The sequence below is a fragment of the Penicillium riverlandense genome, assembly GCF_028828495.1.
Source record: "Penicillium riverlandense strain IBT 135883 chromosome Unknown utg000009l_segment0_segment0, whole genome shotgun sequence".
In the NCBI taxonomy this organism is placed as follows: Eukaryota; Fungi; Ascomycota; class Eurotiomycetes; order Eurotiales; family Aspergillaceae; genus Penicillium; species Penicillium riverlandense.
Genome location: NW_026643200.1, coordinates 206837 through 226890, shown reverse-complemented (window position 1 = coordinate 226890; position 20054 = coordinate 206837). Strand labels below are relative to the sequence as shown.

At 52.3% G+C, this 20054-nt stretch overlaps 7 protein-coding genes across 7 annotated transcripts; 4 read left to right on the top strand and 3 right to left on the bottom strand.

Moving 5' to 3' along the window:
* Positions 1-1378: 1378 nt before the first annotated feature.
* On the bottom strand, positions 1379-4789 carry N7474_010363 (uncharacterized protein; the record flags this gene model as incomplete). Its single annotated transcript, XM_057201773.1, has 2 exons — positions 1379-4142; positions 4197-4789. 2 exons carry the CDS (start codon positions 4787-4789, stop codon positions 1379-1381), a joined length of 3357 nt encoding a protein of 1118 aa, XP_057048044.1.
* Positions 4790-7109: 2320 nt separating this feature from the next.
* On the top strand, positions 7110-8469 carry N7474_010362 (uncharacterized protein; the record flags this gene model as incomplete). Its single annotated transcript, XM_057201772.1, has 3 exons — positions 7110-7571; positions 7627-7779; positions 7837-8469. 3 exons carry the CDS (start codon positions 7110-7112, stop codon positions 8467-8469), a joined length of 1248 nt encoding a protein of 415 aa, XP_057048043.1.
* A 1666-nt stretch (positions 8470-10135) lies between these two features.
* Positions 10136-13810, top strand: N7474_010361 (uncharacterized protein; the record flags this gene model as incomplete). Its single annotated transcript, XM_057201771.1, has 5 exons — positions 10136-12938; positions 12989-13186; positions 13234-13285; positions 13334-13680; positions 13737-13810. 5 exons carry the CDS (start codon positions 10136-10138, stop codon positions 13808-13810), a joined length of 3474 nt encoding a protein of 1157 aa, XP_057048042.1.
* A 158-nt stretch (positions 13811-13968) lies between these two features.
* Positions 13969-15245, top strand: N7474_010360 (cystathionine gamma-synthase; the record flags this gene model as incomplete). The annotated part of the gene is made up of 2 exons (XM_057201770.1): positions 13969-14130; positions 14193-15245. The coding sequence occupies 2 exons, from the start codon at positions 13969-13971 to the stop codon at positions 15243-15245; spliced, it is 1215 nt and encodes a 404-aa protein (XP_057048041.1).
* A 308-nt stretch (positions 15246-15553) lies between these two features.
* On the top strand, positions 15554-15871 carry N7474_010359 (MoaD/ThiS family protein; the record flags this gene model as incomplete). Its single annotated transcript, XM_057201769.1, has 1 exon — positions 15554-15871. The coding sequence occupies one exon, from the start codon at positions 15554-15556 to the stop codon at positions 15869-15871; it is 318 nt and encodes a 105-aa protein (XP_057048040.1).
* Positions 15872-16182: 311 nt separating this feature from the next.
* Positions 16183-16895, bottom strand: N7474_010358 (uncharacterized protein; the record flags this gene model as incomplete). Its single annotated transcript, XM_057201768.1, has 3 exons — positions 16183-16255; positions 16334-16662; positions 16737-16895. The coding sequence occupies 3 exons, from the start codon at positions 16893-16895 to the stop codon at positions 16183-16185; spliced, it is 561 nt and encodes a 186-aa protein (XP_057048039.1).
* Positions 16896-17820: 925 nt separating this feature from the next.
* On the bottom strand, positions 17821-19512 carry N7474_010357 (FAD-binding oxidoreductase; the record flags this gene model as incomplete). Its single annotated transcript, XM_057201767.1, has 5 exons — positions 17821-18150; positions 18205-18391; positions 18440-18803; positions 18854-18967; positions 19020-19512. 5 exons carry the CDS (start codon positions 19510-19512, stop codon positions 17821-17823), a joined length of 1488 nt encoding a protein of 495 aa, XP_057048038.1.
* Positions 19513-20054: the final 542 nt, after the last annotated feature.

Genomic DNA, 20054 nt, shown 5'->3' with positions numbered 1-20054 from the left:
AGGATGCGAGAAATGGTTTGATGAACTGTTCCGGTTATGAAATGGCTTGCACAAGATTGTGAGGCACTCTCAGTGGGAGCAGCGCCGTTTACAGGCAACCAGTGCGTTGATGATTGTGAGGATGATGCTTATCATAAAGCCAAGGCGGATCCAGCCTAGGGTGTGTTCCGGGGGTCGTGTGACTCTGTGAGAAGCACGAACGCTAGGGGAAACGCGTCGACGGTGGTGTGGAACGGTATGAATAGGCAGGTATGGATGAGGATCAGGAAAAGGAAATCAGGATGGGTGAAAGAGTAGATGGTGATGATGCAGGGAGAGTGAGTTCCTGACTTGTTTGGGTCCGACACTTATCGGTGGGGCCTCTGGGCGGTGGCGATCAGCAGAAATGAGGCTCACGTGCTTACTGTCTACTACTGTGGATCGATAATAAGTATGATATGGGCGGTTGTCCCAGCGGCTTATCTACCAACAAGCTATCCGAATTGGATGTATGAAGAACCCAATTCTGGTTATTCTAGTAAAGCAGCCAGCCAATTGATGCAGAGAATTGATATAAATCGGGCTGGCATGCTGAAGAGAGGTTCAGATAAATCAATGTCTTCAAGAATTATATAAAGGGACCGTCTACTCGCATAATACTCCTGTCTACTCGCACGACTCAATAAAAACAACCTGTAACTGGTTGTCGAGATATCGAGATGTACGAAAGAATATTCATTTAGAGAAGTACTAAAAGCAGCACCAGGACTGAAAACACCTGGTGTTGTGTTGGGGTTGGGTGGCCAACTCGGATATGGAGCACGAGCAAGTATTCATCCGGGGGAAAAGGAAGAAGCCACCAACAAAAGCCTCTTTCTCATCATAGTTAAGAAAAGCCAACAAAGAAAAAACTGGCCATGACTCAAGAGGGCGTTGAGTAAGTACTTATGTAGATACATTGAATTAGCTCAAGTTGAAGTGGATGATGGAGAAAGCAGATTGACGCATTAATGTGTACTTCGCGGTCAAGTCGTTAAAAATTAAAACAGGGCGAGCGAGGAAAGTAAGAAAAAGACCTCGCAGCAATTTTTTCAGATGTGGTAAACACACACACACACACACACACACACACACACACACACACACACATCACTCACTCACTCACTCACTCACACAGAGAGTAGAAACAACACAAACAGAAAGGACAGAAAGTAAGGAGATTCGTTATCGTGGCATCTGGTGTATCCAACCCAATCCAATCCCAGTTCAGTCCAATACAACAGAAGAAGTAGGAAGGTGGAGAAGGGTGGAAGAAGATAGCTAGGTAGGGAGAAGACGATGAGAGTAGATGATTATGTGAGACATGCAATGTTCTGCTTGATGCAAGAGAATCCAAAAATCAATGCTCGGCGTGTAATGGCTCGTCGACTAGCTCTGCAGCACTGCCAGTGAAGGAGGGCTCATCCGGACTCGCTTGGGTGATGTTATCACTCATGCGATAGTGGGGCACATACCCCATGCTCGAAGGTCGGTCAGAGCGGCCATCTTCTTGCACATTTTTGTGGCTCCTGCGGCTGCTAGAGGTGGCAGATCGAGTTGTAGATGCGACGGAGGGATTGCGTTCACGGGAGGGGGAGCTGCTTCCGCTGAACGGCATTTTCGCGGTGGTGGGGGACTCCGGCTGCAGGTGTTCAGAGGGTGAGATAGTCCCAGTTCGTTGGGACCCGGGGGAGGCTGGTATTTCGATGACGGCAGGTAGAGTCTGAGGTGATTCTTCGGTCTCTTCTGCTAGTGACTCCTGAACGGTGCGACGGGATCCCATCCGGCTTGGAAGCTCGATGCTGCCAACGGAATCGACTTGCGGTAGAACAGGAGGACGGTCGCTCGATTGCCGGTTGTAGTGGTCACCATCAGAGTCCTGGTACGGGCTATAGGCGGTGGAGACGTGGCGAGAATGACCTCCATCCTCGGGGTCGTCTTGGTACGGTTCTTCATTGAACTCCCCGTCAAACAAACCAGGCGGGGGCGCCCTTGCGCTCCGCACCACCTCGAATCCCTTGCCTTTCTCCTTGGTCTTTCCCTGGAAGAAGTTCCGGAACCACCCTGTTGCGGAAGAAACTGGGCCTGTCGGGTCTGCTGGGCCCGTCTTCAGTTTACGAGTGCCCATGTGCGAGAGGGGCGGGCCGCGGACACGGTAATAAAAATCGACTTCTCGGACGGCATAATCTTTTTGCTTGCGAGGGTCTTCAAGTTCCATGTCTTCCTTGGGTGCTGGAATGTAGGCCGGTGTAGGAGTCGCCCGGCCAGAGGCCGGTGGGCCATCTCCTAGATCGTCTTCCGTATCCATAGCACGGCTGGGCTTCATTATAGTCTTCGGTGCCCGACCCCCATCAAGAGAGCTGGGCTGGGGCGTTCTCCGTCCTGGCCGTGGAGGTCGATAGTACGGATCACGGGGCTGCATGCCAATCACAGGAGATTCAGCTCCGCCGTAGGAAGTGTGTCCACCGAGTGTCGTAGGCGTGTAGAGTCCGCTGCTCGCAGTACGGCTGTGAGTACCGCCGTGGGAACTCGCGTAGTCAAGCAGCTGGCTTGCGCGGCCATCACTGGCACGGCTAAGGAGAAGAGCCGAGTTGCCTGACAGGCTACGAGGGCGAGAACCATCAAATTGAGATGACATGCGATCGTCACCATGGGTGAGCATCGCGGCTTCAGATCCGAGACTTTGTCGAGTAATATCGCGCTGGATACCGCGCTGAGGAGCACGCCTCGAGAGCTGGCGCATTCCAAAGACCTTGACCAAACCGCCACGAGTAGCACCACCGGCACCGGCAAGCCGCGCAATGACCTCGATAAAGGTCTGTAGAGCGTTGAGGAAGAACCCAAAGATAAGCACCAGTGCATGCAGAACAAGAATCACGTAACCAATCCAGCCTCGTGCGGCCTCGGAGACCGCTAAAGACGGAACAAACACCACACTCAGCAAGACGGTCAAGAACCGGATGATGGAAAAGCAGCAGTGATACAGATTCATGAGGGTCGGCCCGGGGAAGGGTCGGAAAGCCACGAGCGTGAGCACCGAGACAACTTCACAGATGGCGAGCAACACAATTTGAGCAATGCCCGATGGCTGCAAAGCCCCAATAGCGACACCTCGAGCAAATGTCAAAAACAATGGTACCATGGCAAAAGCCGCCGCGTCATCGCAGAATGTATTATAAAGCGGACCGTATAGGAGAACCGTTGGAAGATCATCGAACAGATGAGACCGCGGTCGGGTACTAACAATCACACGGATAGCCCAGATTGAAAAGCCGATTAAGATGAGAATCACCACTGCAGCCAAAGCAGTTGTGTAGGCGGGTGAACTGCCTGCGATAACAAACTGGAAGAAGGATAGCGAGACAACCGGAAGGAGCAAGTAGTTGAATACGATGCGGATGATGTTGCCAATAGTAAATGGTACGTTCTTGGCGCGCAAGTCTTGCTCGGGAATATGCGCCAACTCGCGGTGAACCCAACGCAACACAAAGCCAGCCTGGACAAGCAGCGTGACGCTGACCAAAATTACCAGCAGCCATATGATCATACCTGGCCAGATATCGTGCGTGGTAGCCATTCCCACCAGTTGGTTGAACCGATCCAAGCCATAGGTCCCATTAATCGCATAGACGCCGTCCACAACCGGGTTATAGCCGCTGCCTGGGTTGGCGAAGCTCTGATTGAATATGAGAGACGACCAAGCCGCCTGGCTCACCGTTGGCTGGTAAAAGCCTGGGTAATTCAATGATAGAGCACCCGTCAACACCACATACTGAATGTACTGCAGGCAATCAGCAAAGCCGGGAGTGACCAGTCGCAGAATATCTTCGTCGCGACCATAGTTGCTCGTCCATCGAAACGGATCCGTTGTGCCCCAGGGACTGTACATGGCAGCTGTGATTGTCGCGATCCCCACCAACACCAGAATGACGAGTGGCACATAGGCCAGAGCATTTTTGAGGGAGGAACCGAGGTCGGGTGTGATGGACACGGAGATACAGCCCAGTTCAGCGGCGGAGACATCGCCAGATAGGAGGACAAAATTGGGCGAGATGGTCGAGAATCGGTAGGAGGAGAGCATGTCATGCTGGACGGAGAAGGAGTGCAGTTGGTTCAAATCACTTCTGTGACAGAAATTTAGTTAGAGAAAGCACGAACAAATAGGGGGGGATACTTACGCGTTGACACCAAACACCGGTCCCAAGGGACACTCGCCTTGGCCGAGCTGGGTGCAGAAGCGTAGGGGCTCGTGATAGGGGGCAAAGTTGAGCACATCGAACGCGGTCATCAGGGTCGAATACTTGTTGTTCGAGTCGCTCAGGTCTTCGATCTTGCCCACAGTAATGTTGGGGTTGTTCCACTGCGGATCATCCGCCGGTGGATAGTCTGCGCGTCCGTCGACGGTGCCAGACACGTTGCCGTAGACCGTCACGTTCAGTGGGCGGAGCGGGTCCGTCAGGTTGAATGTGACGGAGACATCTAGAGGCACAAATTGGAGCAGCCGTGGATCCGAGTCCAGACGGGCCTTGTCCAAGCAGTTGTCGAAATTCAGCAGCACAGCCGTTGCGGGCGATACCCACGAGATCCAGCACAGCAGCACGAGGGGAACCCAAAACGGCCGCCGCCGCTTCGAGGTGTCGCGCCATCGTCGACCTTGAACGCTAGAGGTTCCACCGCGTCGAGCCAGACACAAATCCTGGGGAAGACCGGAGGCCGTTGAGGCCTCCGGTTGGGGGCATGACGGGTCGTCACACATGGCCGCTTCGGGCATCCGGGATGACCTCCTTGGGGAGGTCAACCCCCGGGATGAGCAGTCTGATCCACGTTGTGTTGACAATGTGGAAGTGCCGGGGTCAAGGTCGGGGGGAAGCACGGCCAGGGTGAGGGAGCGAGATTCGAGGTTTGGCCGGGTGCCTAGTCTGGTTGAGGGGGGGTGGAGGAAGGGCAACAGTGGAGAGCAGCACACGGTTGGCCAGCCGGGAGGAGCTAGTCAGTCAGGTGTAATAGTACATGAAGAAAGGAAAATAAGGAGAGAGGGAGGGAGGACAAGCAAGGTTGGTTGGGAGTAGAGAAAGTGGTGAGCTGAGTGAGTGAGTGAGATGTTTTGCTTTGCTGCGCCTTGTTTGGTCTGGCCCAAGTGGAGAAAAATAGCGGATCAGCCACATCTGCACCGGAAATAGCAACGAAGAACAAGTCCTACTCGTGGTGTCTTAGTTGCATCATGGTCGGCACTGGCGATGATTCAGTTATTATTGGGATCCTGCTGCACATCACAGATACATGTACACACTGTCTACCACTCAGCGACATCACTACCGGCCGACACGACCCATGCTCAAAGCCACATAGAATATCGTCGGGTTGGGTTATTCTGCGATGACGCACACAAGATGTCCGCGCCGAACAGTGCCAATATCTTCGAGATCGTCGGTCCAGCGATGACACGCATCAGATCCAACACTCGGATCCCAACCAGGGGCCGGTTTTTAGCGTCTGGCCCAGCCGGCCAGGATACAGGTGGGAAATGAGTGTCGCTTGTATTCTCGAGGCTGTAAAGAGGCTCATTTCACGACTCGCGCTCATGCGGGATTTGTTCTCGGAACTGATCTTTCGTGTAGCAGATTGTGCCGGGTTGGCGCCCGAAACCATCGCCTCGATGTCCAGCCACGACACAGTATGCTGCTTCTCGGCTTGTCCGTAGAAATGCTTGATCGCCTCGGAATCGCTCAATTCAACCCAATGCTGCGACAATACGAGCATATTTTAGCGCATTGGTGGGATTCAAACTTCCATGGAGATGGAACCCCTGTCCATCTTTCGTCCCGTACTTCAATGGCAAATTGTCAACTAATCCCCTCTTCGTACTTTGTGTTATTCGGGGGGTGGTGGTTAGAATGCGGTGGCCTGAGAGAGCGATGGTTGGGTTGGGCATCGTATGTGTTATTCCTTGAAAATGGATTTGGTTTGAGTTCTTTCGTTCCATAATATGTATCATGCATGACCTCCATGTTCTCTCTTGGTGTATATGATACGGATAGGCATGCCTACAGTGATGACCATTATTGTCTTCCATGTCGAAAACATACCTAGTACCTAAAGATCCTCTTTCAAACCCTAATCACATGATACCAACTGTTGTCAATAGAACCACACGCCATCTTGTTCCAGCTTTCCCTCTGCCTCAATATTCTTCATACACGCCTTGATCCGCTGCACGACATGCTCCGCATACCCCGGTCCCAGCGGCGGTTTAGGCACAGCCATATCCATCCTCAACCAAGGTACCGAACTAAGCCCGCGGCACGCCTGACGCATCTCGTCAAATTCCGCATCACCGTACAACGCTCCTACAAACACCGCCACGGGCGGTTTGGAATAGTCCATAGTGCCGCGGTTGGGCTCTTCTCCAATAGGAGGGGCCTGTCCTTGCAGCATGAGCGGTATTTCGACTGCGCCGGAGGCACTGCTGATGACATTGTGTATAACTACGGACGATGTTAGCCTTAAACAAGCCAGACTGGTCGTATTTCCTTTCTTACTTTCGTACTCGGGTAAGTAGAGAGGTTTGACAGCGTTGAAAACCTGTGGGTTGCTGCCGCCGCAGGCAATGACTGGTAAAGTTGCCATATTAAGGGCTGAGATAAATTTATGATTGCAAGAACGCGTACTGGAAAAAGAGACCTGGAGCACCTGGACAGATACTACGTGGTATTTATACATATAATCCATGAGCGAGCGGTTATGCTGGCTGATGATCGTGGCTGCAGCTGCTATTGGCTGGGCGAATCGGTTCCCCAAACCGGCCAAAGCTGAACCGGGCTGACTCGCCCATGATTTCGACCCCTCCAGAGCTGTTTAACACACCACTTTCGGGGAATTGATTGAGGTCAAACATCAAGAAAATGCCGAATACCGGTCGATATAGCCGAAATTGTTATTCTTGTCGACAGCGACGCATCAAGGTACGGTAGTCTTGGGATAAGCATTAGGTCCACTTATCAACCTAGTTCCAGTGTGATCTTGCGCGTCCGTCCTGTAGTCAATGTCTACGAGTAGGACAATCTTGTTCAGGCTATCGAGATGAGGTCAGCATGCGCTTCCGTATTGCCAACAGTTCGTCGTTCCAACCAAGTGTTCGTCGGAAAATGCGCTATCACGACGCCTCAATGGTCAAAGCGGACTCTGCCAAAGACGGCGACATACCATCTGTCCAGATAATATACGAGCCCTCCCAGGTGTGGAGCGACCATGTGATTCCTTTGGTCCTAGGCAAGTTCTCGGTCAAGGTTGTGGATACTAGCGTAGACAGCAGCCTGTTCGCTACCATTCCACGCATCATATCCAGCACGCGAAAGGGATCTCCGGTCTATGCGGTCTGTGATGCCATTGCATGTGCATATTTAGCGAGTACGACCGGGTCGGCAGATGCAATTGCCAACAGGACCCGGGCGTATGGGACCGCACTCAAGGCCGTCAATCTGGCTCTAGGTGATCCTGCTCAATACAAGAATGACAGCACATTGTTTGCAATTTGGATGTTTGTGGTGTACGAGGTAATAGTGATTCATCATGTGAAATTATAGACTAAGAGGACTGACGGACCCAAAGTTCTTATCGAATCCTCATCTCACATCTATTGCAGGATCAGAGGAGGGAGACCGCCACTGTCGAGGCATGGCTTCTTTGATTGACCTCCGGGATCCGGAGCAATTTACCAGCCAGGATGGACGGAATCTCGTCTGGTTTGTCTGTTATTGCACGGTAGGAACTCCTGACCCCGAAGTTTATGTTGTAGGCGTTTCTGACCAACTACACTAGCAAGCCAAAGCACTTATCGCCGGCCGGGAGTCTCCTCTAGAAGTGCTGAGCTGGATCTACAAACTCTGCCAGTATTTGAAGCCATCCGAGTATATCATGATTCAAGCATGTACTTTCGCCTACTACTGCACCCGCCTTTGTAGTCAGATCCAAAAGGTGTTAGTCGGAAATTCGGACTTGGTGCTGGCCACTTACTCGTCCATATTGCAACAGATGGACGAGACGGAGAAAATTTGGAGTTCTTCATCTGATTCAGCTCAGCACTCCATATCGTCTATCGGGGTGCATGCATATCAAGGAAATTTCCAAATGCATCTCTCGGCTAGCGTTTTAAGCTTTCTACAGCGTGTCTACGAAGAAGGGTGTTCACCTCAGCAGCACATTCATTCCACCGCGATGCAAGAACACTGCATTGCAGCTTTTCGCGCCACAGCTACGAAGATTTTACATGCGCAGGACATGCCACAAGGGATTGGTAACAATTTCAATCTCGGATGGGCAGACGCAGTCATGATTTACGGATCCTTAAGGACTATCGCAACATCTCCTGTTTCATTAGGCTGGCAGAGAAACGCGGCAAATAAGGCTCGTGCAATAATCAAGGAGCGGCTTGGTTTCCAACTTTTGGGATAACTACATAGCTTCGTTAGAAGTTGCCCAATCTTAGTCATGTCATATCCGCTTTATGCACAGATTGCCAAAGCCTATATGAGGGCAGTTGTGAAGTGAGTTGTGACTGGTGATGGCATATTTTGGCACATCGGAAGGAGGGGCCAAAGTCCGACCAAATATCCTGCCCCTAACAGCCATCATGGAAATAAATCAGCCGTCCTGAGGGAAGCCGTGTGAACGACAATCTCTCCGCACTTTCAACTGCCATCTCACTAATAAGGCTTCTCATTTGACAAGTTGCGCTTGGCCTCCTTGATAGTGTCAATGTTATTTGATTAGAATCAGCTTAGCTCTCCAAAGCTGCTACTAGATGGAAATAAAAGAAATCAGAATATGGTCAGGGCGCCATACTTACTACTTCTTTTCCTGACCGCGTATATAGTAGAAACTCGATATAAGCAATGGTAGTTTATGACGATCAACCGCGATCAGTGTCGATCTTTGGTGAATACCCTGTCTAGGGCGATCCGGGTTACTCCGTTTACTAAGGTGCTTACTACAGGGATGCTGCCTGTCAGGATGGCACGAGTACTTGCGTCGACGTAAGGAGAGACGATGATCGGAGATTTTGCCTATTCTCTTCCTGGCGGAGCTCATTATCCGCTGATGGTGGTGCAACTTTAAGGTCCACCTGAACCTTGGACTGTCGTCCCAGGAACGAACATGTTTATCTGTTCAAGTTTAAATTTCGGGGACATGATCCAGCAGTCGATATACCTGTGCATGCATTCAATTGGCAACTCAGAACAACACCCGCAGCAAGGATGTCTATTGCCTGCATCCCAATGCCGTGCGGGAAGGACAAAAGGGGCAAGCCGGGCAGTTGAATGCAATCAGTTCGTCAGTGGCAGCTGCCGCAGTGTGGTCCACTCCCAGCCCAGCTGGGACTAGTTGTGTTTCATGCTGAGACGCCTGGATTTTATGATATCTCGCCTCGTGCTTCTACTAAATAGTAACGACTAACTAGCACAATAACGATAAAGAAATATTCAATTGGATGTAGTCGAGTATAGTAGTCAGAGTGACTTCAGAGTGACCTGCTCGTGCCCCTCTCCACCACGCCTGGCGTGGTACCTGCGGAGTCACTCTCATTCCTCCCTTGATCCACCTCCCCCAGGTCTCACTGCTGGTCCAGCTTCGTTAGGGATCTTCCTCGCTGCCTGAGGAACCATTCATCTCCTCCTCTGTTCGAACCATTATTCCCTTTGACATCACCTCTTCTTCCTCCTCTTCCTCCTTCTCCCTTCCCAACAACAACACCAGCGCATGCACGGGCGCTGCGATCGCCAACACCCCTCCTCTCTCCCCTGCCGTGCGGGCTTGCCAATTCCACCCACACAATAATCTCCCTCTTTCGCCCAACCCACGTCTTTTATCCCTCCCCTCCCCCCTTACCCTCCCCCCCACTCTGTGATCCCGTTTGGTCTGGCACCTCCATCACCTATCGCCCTCGCCAGCCCCTGTCGATCGGAGGCGCATCTTGAGCGATAGATTATCACCGCCCACTCCGGGGAGGGGGACTCCACGCGGCGGCCGATAAGGACTGGCTTCCTCATTCGTGACTTGGGCGCCGGGCGTGCGATGTTCACAGAACTTGCCTGGCCTCTGGATCCCATTACCTGTCGACATGCCTGCCGATGACCCGTTTGCTTTTATTGCTGCCGAGCAGGGACAGCGCAAACCCGCTAAGAAGTCGCTTTGGAAGGACAAGCTGTTCAACAAGGACAAGAACCGTTCAACACCTGACCAGCAGATTGAAGCCTTCCTAGGCTCGACACGTCCCAACCCAGACGCCCTTCCACCCTCCAACCTCGATCCCAGCGGCCTTCCTCCGCCGCCGAACTTCACAACAGCCCACCGTATTCCCTCCGCACAGGACGTCTCACGCGTGCCTCCACCGCCGATTGTCCCCCCAGTCAACGAGAACTACGCGAGTTTCAACTTCTCGGATGAACCCCCGCCTCGCAAACCCCGCGGCCGCAAGGGACTCCGGGTGGGTTTCTCGAATCAAACCCCCGATGTGATTGGCGAGGGAGGCGATGAGGCAGAAGCGCCAACAATAGAGATCTCCAGGTCTCGGCAACGTTCCCGCAGTCGAGGTGCTTTGAGTCCGGGCAATGTGGCCCTCTCACAGGAGCCGTCCCCATCGCGGGGTAATGTACCGAATCTTCGTGTCAACACCTCGCTGGGCGATGGTGAAGCCAAATCTCAATATAAAGCCTACTCCAAGGGCCAGGGCGACGGGGCAAATATCCCGGACTGGAAACCGCCATTGATGCACGATCCTCATGACGCGGAGTTCCTCAACACGCTGTCCGGGAGCGATTCGGGTTCGCGCTTGTCTTTCCGCGGGGACTCACATTCCTTCGCAGAGCGGGTACGGGACAAAATGCAAGCCGAGGAAGGCCTCGCGCTGCAACACCGTTTTGATGATGAAGACATCCCGGACGACGATGATGACGATTCTGATTATCCCAGTCCTGAACTGCCCCCGGAACTGCCCTCGAGCAGTCCCGAGTCAATCTACGAAACACCCCCAGTCTCAACGGCAGGGGCAAAAGCTGGCGCTCCATCTGTCAAATCGGTCATTCAATCCATTCGCCATCCTTCTACTCCCGCGGTTCACCGCCAGCTGGCCAATTTCAGCCCGACTGACCCACGACCACCGCCTCATGCCACGGCTGGAAGCCCTCCTGAGATACACACCTCGCCTCCTCCGAAGGTGCCGACTCATGAACAGCCCCAAATACCTCAGCTATCCAGCCGAGACAACCGAGAGCCGTCACGCAGTCCTCAGCCTCCCAAGTATACCTTGAAAGGAGCTGCCAATCAGTTGGGCGACGTGGCATTTACCGAGTTCAAGGAGTACATGTCTCACTATGACAGTCTTCTCCGGCTGGCTGCTGAGAGCGTCAAGCCGTTGATGGAAACATCTTTGGCAGAATGGGTTCGCGCGGCGGTGTGGTGGTTCTTGCGAGGCAAAACACGACTTGAAACATATGCCCGCACTCGATCAAACTGCCCTCCGAGTTACGCTAAGCAAGCCGTGGTGGACCTTGGGAAAGCATTGTGGATTAACGAGAATATCCTGCCGACACATTATGAACTCGCCCGATACGGTTCGATGAGTATGGACGCGCTTATGGCGGTGGTCAGCACCACAGGGGACCAGGACATGGCCGATCTCCTCAGTTTACATCAGACCTGCATCAGCCATCTCCGGTCGCTGTCCATGTCCATCAAACGCAACAACATTCTTTCAATTATCATGTCGGACGCCGACTCGACCCACCAATTAGATACTACTGTGTGGCTGCGATACCCGTTCTTTGCACCCGATGTTTCCGTGGTGCTGTCTGGTTCTGTATCAAGATCGATGTTGGTGGACCACTCAGGCAAGGCACCTAATATGATCCACATGATGCCGATGGGGGACACGAACCGGTTTTTTAGTTATGGTAGTATGTTTGTGCAGGTGTGCATCAGCTCCACCGACGATGAAGGCCAGCAATACGCCATGCCCTGCGCATTGACCATCATTCGAGAGCGGTCAGATTGGTATGTGCACGCTGCCATCACGAGCCAGAGTCAACTCGTCAATATCATGATTCAATCCGATCGCAAACAAGGACCTACATGGGATGACGTGGACTGGCAAGTGCGGGCGCATACCATGCGGGTCAAACTCCCGCGAGGATTCGAGCTGGATGTGATGTTCAAGGAGGATGATTTCAAGACGTTGTGGAACATTGTCAAATATACCCGCAAGTCAGAAGCCAGTCTCCAACCGGAACCCGGCGAGAGTCTGGTGTTTGAAAGTACTCTCAAGGTCTTCCATTACATGGATCCAGGCACGCCCAAGGCCTTTCCCTCGGACCCATTAGAGCGGTGTCGAATGCGGTTGTTTGAGCGGTCGATGAGAGTAACTGAGGGCACGGGAACGCGCAATGTGCACCAGGGCTTCCGGCTTGTTGTGTTAACAAGCCCCAAAGTGAAGACGCTGAGTTGCGTGCGTCACATTCTGGGGAATGGCATGCCTATTGTGTTTGGTCTTTTGAGGGGCGAGAATGGAGCCCCGGCTCTGCTGCTTAAGGTTACCGAGGATGGACGCATGCGATCCATGTTGATGACATTCCATGAGGTGGAAGAGCGCACCCGGATGCACTCTTTGCTACTTGGCATGTCCCCTCGAGATGGGGAAACCAAGACATCGGAGATCCTCACCCGGGGATATTCAATCGAACAGCCTGGGGATAAAGCTACCGGTTTGCCGCCAGTCACTTACCTCAAGTTTCCTGCCGGCAATGTGTTTGTGATCGACCAGCAGCACGGCTTTGTAGAGCATGGATATGGGCCTACGATTCTCTCGGAGCATTTGAGAGCCTTTGTTGCTACCGAATGGGGGTCGGTTACCGACCGTATCAATCTAGGTTGGATTATCTTCATTTCTTTTCTTGTGTTGTGCTAACGCAATTCCCAGGGCCTGGTGAATTGAAGATGAGCCTGGATGTCTCTCGAAAAACCAGCTTGAGCCTGTTTCGGCCCGCGCAGCAAGATCTGACTCTGTCGCTGGCCGACAACCTGATTCGCCCCGAACTGCCAGATCAGTTGTCGGCGTTCCTGGAGAAGCTCACTGCGAAACCCATGATCCGCCGCTTTGACTTTGGCTCGGTGAAGGGTAAGTTTCTTTGGGTTGGGTGTCATTTCATTGCTAATTTTGTTCAGATCTCCATGCATTCGAAGCCGCCGTGACTGGCTTCCAGGTCCTTTACGATGGGTAAGTGTTGATGGTTAGCCCTTTCAACTCTTGGCGCTGACGGATCAGGATCGCATGCTCCTTCATTATATCGCGCCGCCGCAGCATGGTGCCGATCTACAAGAAATGGGAAGCCAATCTGACTCGCGTTCAGATCGTCCAGCAGGAGAATCTTACACAGATGCTGGCCTTCTTCTCGGATTTCCAGCACGGGACGTGCATGAATTTTGTGCTCAAGGGCACCGACCTGATGGAGTCATTCTCTCGGTCCGGCAAATTCGGCATCCGCATTGTCGATTGCAAATTTGCGCTGCCCAAGACGGACCCTGATCCGGCATCCGACTTTGTGTGTCTGGACATGCCCGAGTATCCAATCGAACATGACGATATAACCATTGCGTTCGATTCAGAGACTGGTGAGTTTTCAATCTGGCATACACCGAACGAACCCTTTTGCTAACCGACTGTTCAGACCGCGGCCGCTTCATAGATGCCCTACCGGGCTCCGTGCGTGAGGCTTCCCGCATGGGTTCCCTGCGGCGCTGATAACGTGATTTTCTGCATCACGTGAGCGGGTCCATCCCCCCGCCAGACCCCTCAGGATTCATCGCCTGTATTAATAACTACTAACTCCTACTCCGACTCTTTCCCTGTGCATACAACAATCAAACCCCTTCCTACATAGCGCTATCCATTCTTCTACCATGTCGCATTCTAGCGAGGCCTTTGGCGCGGCCACGCGCTCGCTCCACGCCGACGATGTGCTGAACGTCGTCACCGATGTCGCTCCTCCGTTGCACCTGTCCACCACCTTCCGCTACTCTGACAATCCGGAGGATTTGATGCCGGCTGCAGATGCTGCCAGCGTATGTATTGATGTCCTGTCTTGCTCTCTGGCTCCCCTTTCTAATGGCGAAAACAAATGCAGTTCGAATCCCCCAAGCCTACCTCTCACATTTACTCCCGGTTCACCGCACCCAATTTCACTCGTTTCGAAACTATCCTCTCCTCTCTCTGCAATGGCAAAGCCCTCAGCTACTCATCCGGTCTCTCTGCTCTGCACGCCGCGTTGACTCTGCTCAACCCACGCCGCATTGCCATGGGTGATGGCTACCATGGCTGCCACGGTGTGATCGGCTTGTTCACTCGTCTGACCGGACTGAAGAAACTCGATCTGGACTGTCCTGCGGAACAATTGGAAGCCGGCGACGTCATACTCCTTGAGACACCTGTCAACCCCAAAGGCATCGCCTTCAACATCGCCGCCTACGCAGAGAAGGCACATTCCCGCGGCGCCTACCTGATCGTCGACAGCACCTTTGCACCGCCGGGTCTCCAGGATCCGTTCAAACATGGCACTGATCTGGTCATGCATTCTGGATCGAAATACTTCGGCGGGCACAGCGACGTTCTGTGCGGCGTGCTCGTCACCCAGCGCGACGACTGGGCCAAACAACTCCACCAAGACAGGCTCTTCATCGGCAGCGTAATGGGTAACATGGAGAGCTGGCTCGGCGTCCGCAGTCTCCGCACCCTCGAAATCCGCGTCCAGCGCCAAAGCGACAACGCAGCCCGTCTCGTCTCCTGGCTGGACACGGCCCTGCGAGCCCCCAACCCTGCACCGGGCAGCGAAGAAGCTGCCGTGCAAGCCGTGCTGGGCGAAGTCTTCCACGCAAGTCTGCAGCAGGTCGAGGGTGACTGGCTCAAGAACCAAATGCCCAATGGCTTCGGTCCCGTCTTCTCCATCCAGATGAAAGAGGAGGTCTCCGCGCGCCACCTGCCGAGTAAATTGCATTTCTTCCAGCATGCTACTTCGCTCGGTGGCGTGGAGTCCCTGATTGAGTGGCGCACTATGTCGGATACGACGGTCGATCGCCGTCTATTGCGTGTTAGTATCGGTTTGGAGAATTGGGAGGATCTCAAGGCGGATCTGAGTCGTGCGTTCCGCGAGTTGGGGTCCCGGGAGTTGCCGGTCCGATAGTTGGCTTGATTATGTTGTGTTGTATGGTGTGGTTGCATTATACCTAGCTAGATGGTTGTCTTTTTTTTCTCCTTCTTTCTTATGAACAGGATGGCAGCTGGCTGGCATATATAGCTTAGGGATTGGTTACTGGTGTGGTGTATCTAAATCGGAGCTTTCCGGACCCCGCATTTTTCTGAGAATTCCAACGGAACTTCAACTTCAACTTCTTCCTCAATCACCTTCTATTCCTATATTCATTTCAATTCAGTTCCGTTCATTTAGATAAACAATCCAATCTCATCTCGCTCTCACATTACCTCGCAAACATGTCCACACCCTCCAACCCAAACACCGGCCCCGATCCCAGGAATGGGAAAGAGACACAGACAGAAACATTCACAATCCACTACTTCGCAACAGCATCCCAATACACCTCCAAAAACACAGAGTCTCTCACCGCCCCACTACCACTGTCTGCTCTATTCCCACTACTAGAAGAGCGCTACCCCGGAATAAACGACAAAGTCCTCCGAAGCTGTGGCGTCAGCGTGGAGGGTGAGTACGTTGATGTTGAGGTTGATAAGGAGATGGTTATTCTGGGCCGCCAGGAGGTTGCTATTATTCCTCCTGTTAGCTCGGGTTAACTGTTTCTGTTTCTTTTTTTTTTAAAAAAAACAAAGGGGGGGAGATGAGTAAGTCTTGTTGAGATTTATATATCCGAGTCTTTTGCTGATGGTTTGTAACTAGTCATTTTGGATTCTTATACAATAATCATCAATATTGCGAATACAGAACTATTAATGCCCCTCGTTGCCGTATATAATTAAAACAAAAAAACGGTACTCAGAACAAATGTGCCAAATGCCTCAACATGCCCATTTTATCTTCCCGCCCTCCTTGTGCTTATGCTTGTGCCTACGCTGCTCGGCAGCGCCCACCTGCAAAACCAACCCCACTAATTCTTCGCAAGAGCAATCTTCTGTCTCCACAGACAAACACTGCAAAGCGCAGAGAAGAGGAAGAGAACACTGATTGGCAGTATTAGTAAAACCCCAACTAGCTAGTCACACCAGAATGCTGTATTCAAAAGAAAGAAAGAAACTCACCAAAGAGCAATACTCAACCCCCAAATAGCCTTTGTCTCATAACAAATCGGCTTACTCGCTCCAATCCACGCCTGATAGTCGATCTTCCCGCTAAGACTAGCCAGCTCGCTGGATAGATGCGACGAGAACGCATACGCCGTCGCATCCTTGTCGTTCAGGCTGGCTAGCGTGCTGCACTTGAGGTAGGAGAGTGGCTTGCCCAGTACCACCGACACGACGACGAGGGCGATCAATAACAAAAGGTCGAGGACAGAGCAGGCGAGGAAGGGGAGGATGTCATCTAGGAAAAGGATGGAGGTTATGACGCAGTATAGGACTGCGATGCTGGTCTTTCATTTTATAGATTTGTTAGATTGGTTGATTGGTGCTTGTATTTGTGTTGAAGGAGGGAGGGAGGACATACCACGCTGATAGTCCCGATCAGCACGTTCGGAGGCGTGTCGTTGCTCGACACAATGGATGAAATAAATTTGGCTGTCATCCCAATGATGGCGATCAGTGAGCATGCCTGGAAGAGGCGCGCGAGTTGGAAGGTAGCACCCAAGGAGCCGTAACGGGCCATTTCGTATGAAGACGTGTAATGATTGTGTGTAATGAATCTAGAATTGATGTAGATGTTGAAGACGACTTGACTCAGAGTAATCCGGTGAATATAAAGGAGAGACTGGGTAAATGCAAGGAAATATGAACAAAGGGAGTGTGGGTGTCTTTGTCTGTCTAGCGATTGGAGTTGAGAAAGGAAAATTCTATCTTCAACGAAGTCCAGCCAGCTCTTTATACCTCCGCTCCGACAAAGAAATTCAGATCGATCTAGCCGGCAGACAGATTTAGTATCAAAAGCCTAGACTCCCGGCATTTGTCTGTCATGTCAGAGAATGTCTAAAAAGCAGCCGCCACACAAGGACAAATGAGGTTATGTCTACTCACTCTCTCAAATAAAGAAAATGATGTATAAATAAATAAACGAGCTCCAAATCAGGCACCATGCAAACCCCAAGCTCCCTAGCTCGTTGTTGGGTCTTGATCGCGCCGATCCACTCGGGCGCTTGGGGGAGAACCCTAATGGGTTCCGAGCCGTTCTGAGCCACCCGCTGTGTTGGCGCCTACATTTCTGACGCAGGCGGCTGCGTAACTACCCCTGGTCGTCCTTGTAACTAAATCTGCAGTGTAGATCGTGTTTCAGCCCCGGTCTAGTCCCAAGTCCTTTGTTTATTGCCAGCTGGGTCCAGTCCCGGCGCTTGGGGTTTTATTCTCCGTTTCTGTGTGTCCTATAATAATAGAGATTGACGATCCTTTGTCGATTTTAAATATATCTTCAAGGCGTCGCGCCGCGATAGGTCAATTAGTACAAAAGGGTTTCTGGACATGAAACGTCTGATCGCGAAGAACTTGGCTAGAACTTGACATTAATATCTTCCATTCATTTGAGTCACCATCAATTATAAATATCGGATTATAGACTATTATAAGATAGAAACATCCCATTATTAGTGGGCTGGCAATCTCCATCCACCACTGGTCCGGGTCTGGAAGAATCCATCCGGGTCATAGCGCAGGCGCGTCTTCAGCGCGGATTGGTGCGACTCCGGCTTGATGCGACTCCAGTAATCCTGGCGGTAGTAGGCATCATTCATGAACAGAGGCCGGTACACATCTGGCAGCACGCCATTGTCGATGTTCTTCTGTATGATAGTGTTCATTCCCCCGTAGAGGTTCTGGTTGGCTTGGTCGATTGTGTCGTCGTCGACGGAGAGCGCGTACGAGAAGTCCAGTTCAATGAAAATGTAGTTCGTGTCCGTTGGGACGTCAAGGAGGTCCTGTTATTGCTTTCTTAATGGTGTTTCATGTCAGAAAGGAGTGGATGGTCTTACGCCGCCCTTTGCCTTGGCCGCCTGGCTGAATGACTTCGGGACGGGCTGGAAGGCAATCGAGCCCAGAACGCCCGTCACGTCCAGCACGGACTCGGTGACCTTGAACCAGTGGTCATAGTACTCCTGCAGCACGCTAGAGTTGTCCGGCACTGGCGTCGTCTCCGTGGCGATGGTGTAGCGTTGTCCACTGTGCAGCATGTCAGTCACGCCCTTGAGAATGGTGTTAGGTACATACTGCAGAATAAAGAAGTCATTGTTCTTCAGCAAGTCGTAGTAGCTATCCCACGTCTTCGCGGTGGAGGTATGGTCAATGGCCGTGAACTCATCAAAGACTCCCGCCGGAGGTTCAGGTCCATCGTAGAAGAGGAACATGATCCACAGGTCGATGACAGCGCCATGCTCGCTGGTCAGGATAATGGCCGCCTTGTCATCCGGGTAGTCGGCCACAAAGTTGCGCAGAGCAGCCAAGATCTCTGGCGTCTTGTCGGCCGTGAAAACGTAGTTGCCGCCCCACACCTTGCCCACAGGGTGCGTCTGCATCGTGTACGCGGTCACCACGCCGAAGTTGTTGCCGCCTCCCTTCAAAGCAGCGAAGAGATCTACAAATGGTTAGTGTCTTGCACAGGAAGCTGCGTGCGAGGCTCCTTACCGTCGTTCTCCTTTTCGTTAGCATTCACGATAGTACCGTTGGCCAGAACCACTTCGTAGTTGATCACGTTGTTGGCAGCCCAGCCGTACTGGGTGCTCAAGAAGCTCATTCCACCTGATCTTCGTTAGACGGAATACACCACCAACACCCAAGAAAAACAACATACATCCAAGCATATATCCTCCAATACCCACGCCCCCAAGCCGGCCTCCAACAACAGCCCGACCAGTGCCATCCAGGCCCGCCTGGGCCTCTTCCCAAGAAAGACCAGGTCCAATAACGGCAGTCTGATCCTCCTTGTTATAATCCACCTGATCCAGGTTCTTGGTGGAAATCAGCAGGCCGTTCTCGATACTGGCGAACCCATTGTTCGGGTTGTGGCCACCGGACTTGACGGCGAACAGAGAATCGGCATTGTGCAGCTCCCTGATGATATGCGACATCTCCGCAGCGCTGGAGGGAGCGGCAATGCATGTCGGCCGAAGAGCACTGCATGCGGCAGACCAGTACTTGGTCAGGTCGTAATTGTAGTCCAGCGACAATGGGTACTCGACATCGATATTTGCCTGTTGAAGTGTTGAGCAGATGTCTGCCAATGCTGACGGGGCAAGAGCTGCCAGGGACAGCGCCAGAGCGCGCCACCCGCGAATGGGAGTCATGTTGTGATGTTCGTGCAGCTATTCGCAATTGTATATAAATGCTAAGAAAGAAGGAAGAAGAGAAAAAAGGCGCGTGTGAAATAAGAACGGCTCGACACTCGCTCGTGAAAAAAAGGCGCGAGTAAGTAGTTAGTCTATATAGGCAAGCCCATGAACAACATCCGAGCCGAGTCTCGGAGGGTATCCTTCAAGTCAGTGGACCCCCTCCCCTTGAGGTATTTATTAGTGGATCCTAGGTGTCAGCGAAGGAGAAATTATTCCGCAGTGTGGGCATAAAACGCCTACTAGTTACCGGTCTGAGGGCAGGACCAAGTGACGCATTATCCCATCTAGGTGTGGTACCTGGAGCTCTTCTCCACAGGATACCGGCGTACCGGATGCGTTGATAATGCGGAGGGATGAACAAGAGCCATCCATCGGCTGGGGGCTAATTTCTTCAAGCCAGGCACATGGGCTGACCTCGGAGTCCTTTGTACCGCTATCAGATCAGGAAATGAGCCCGTGGCCAGCGCTGCTGCATAACCGAGAGTGCTAACATGCCG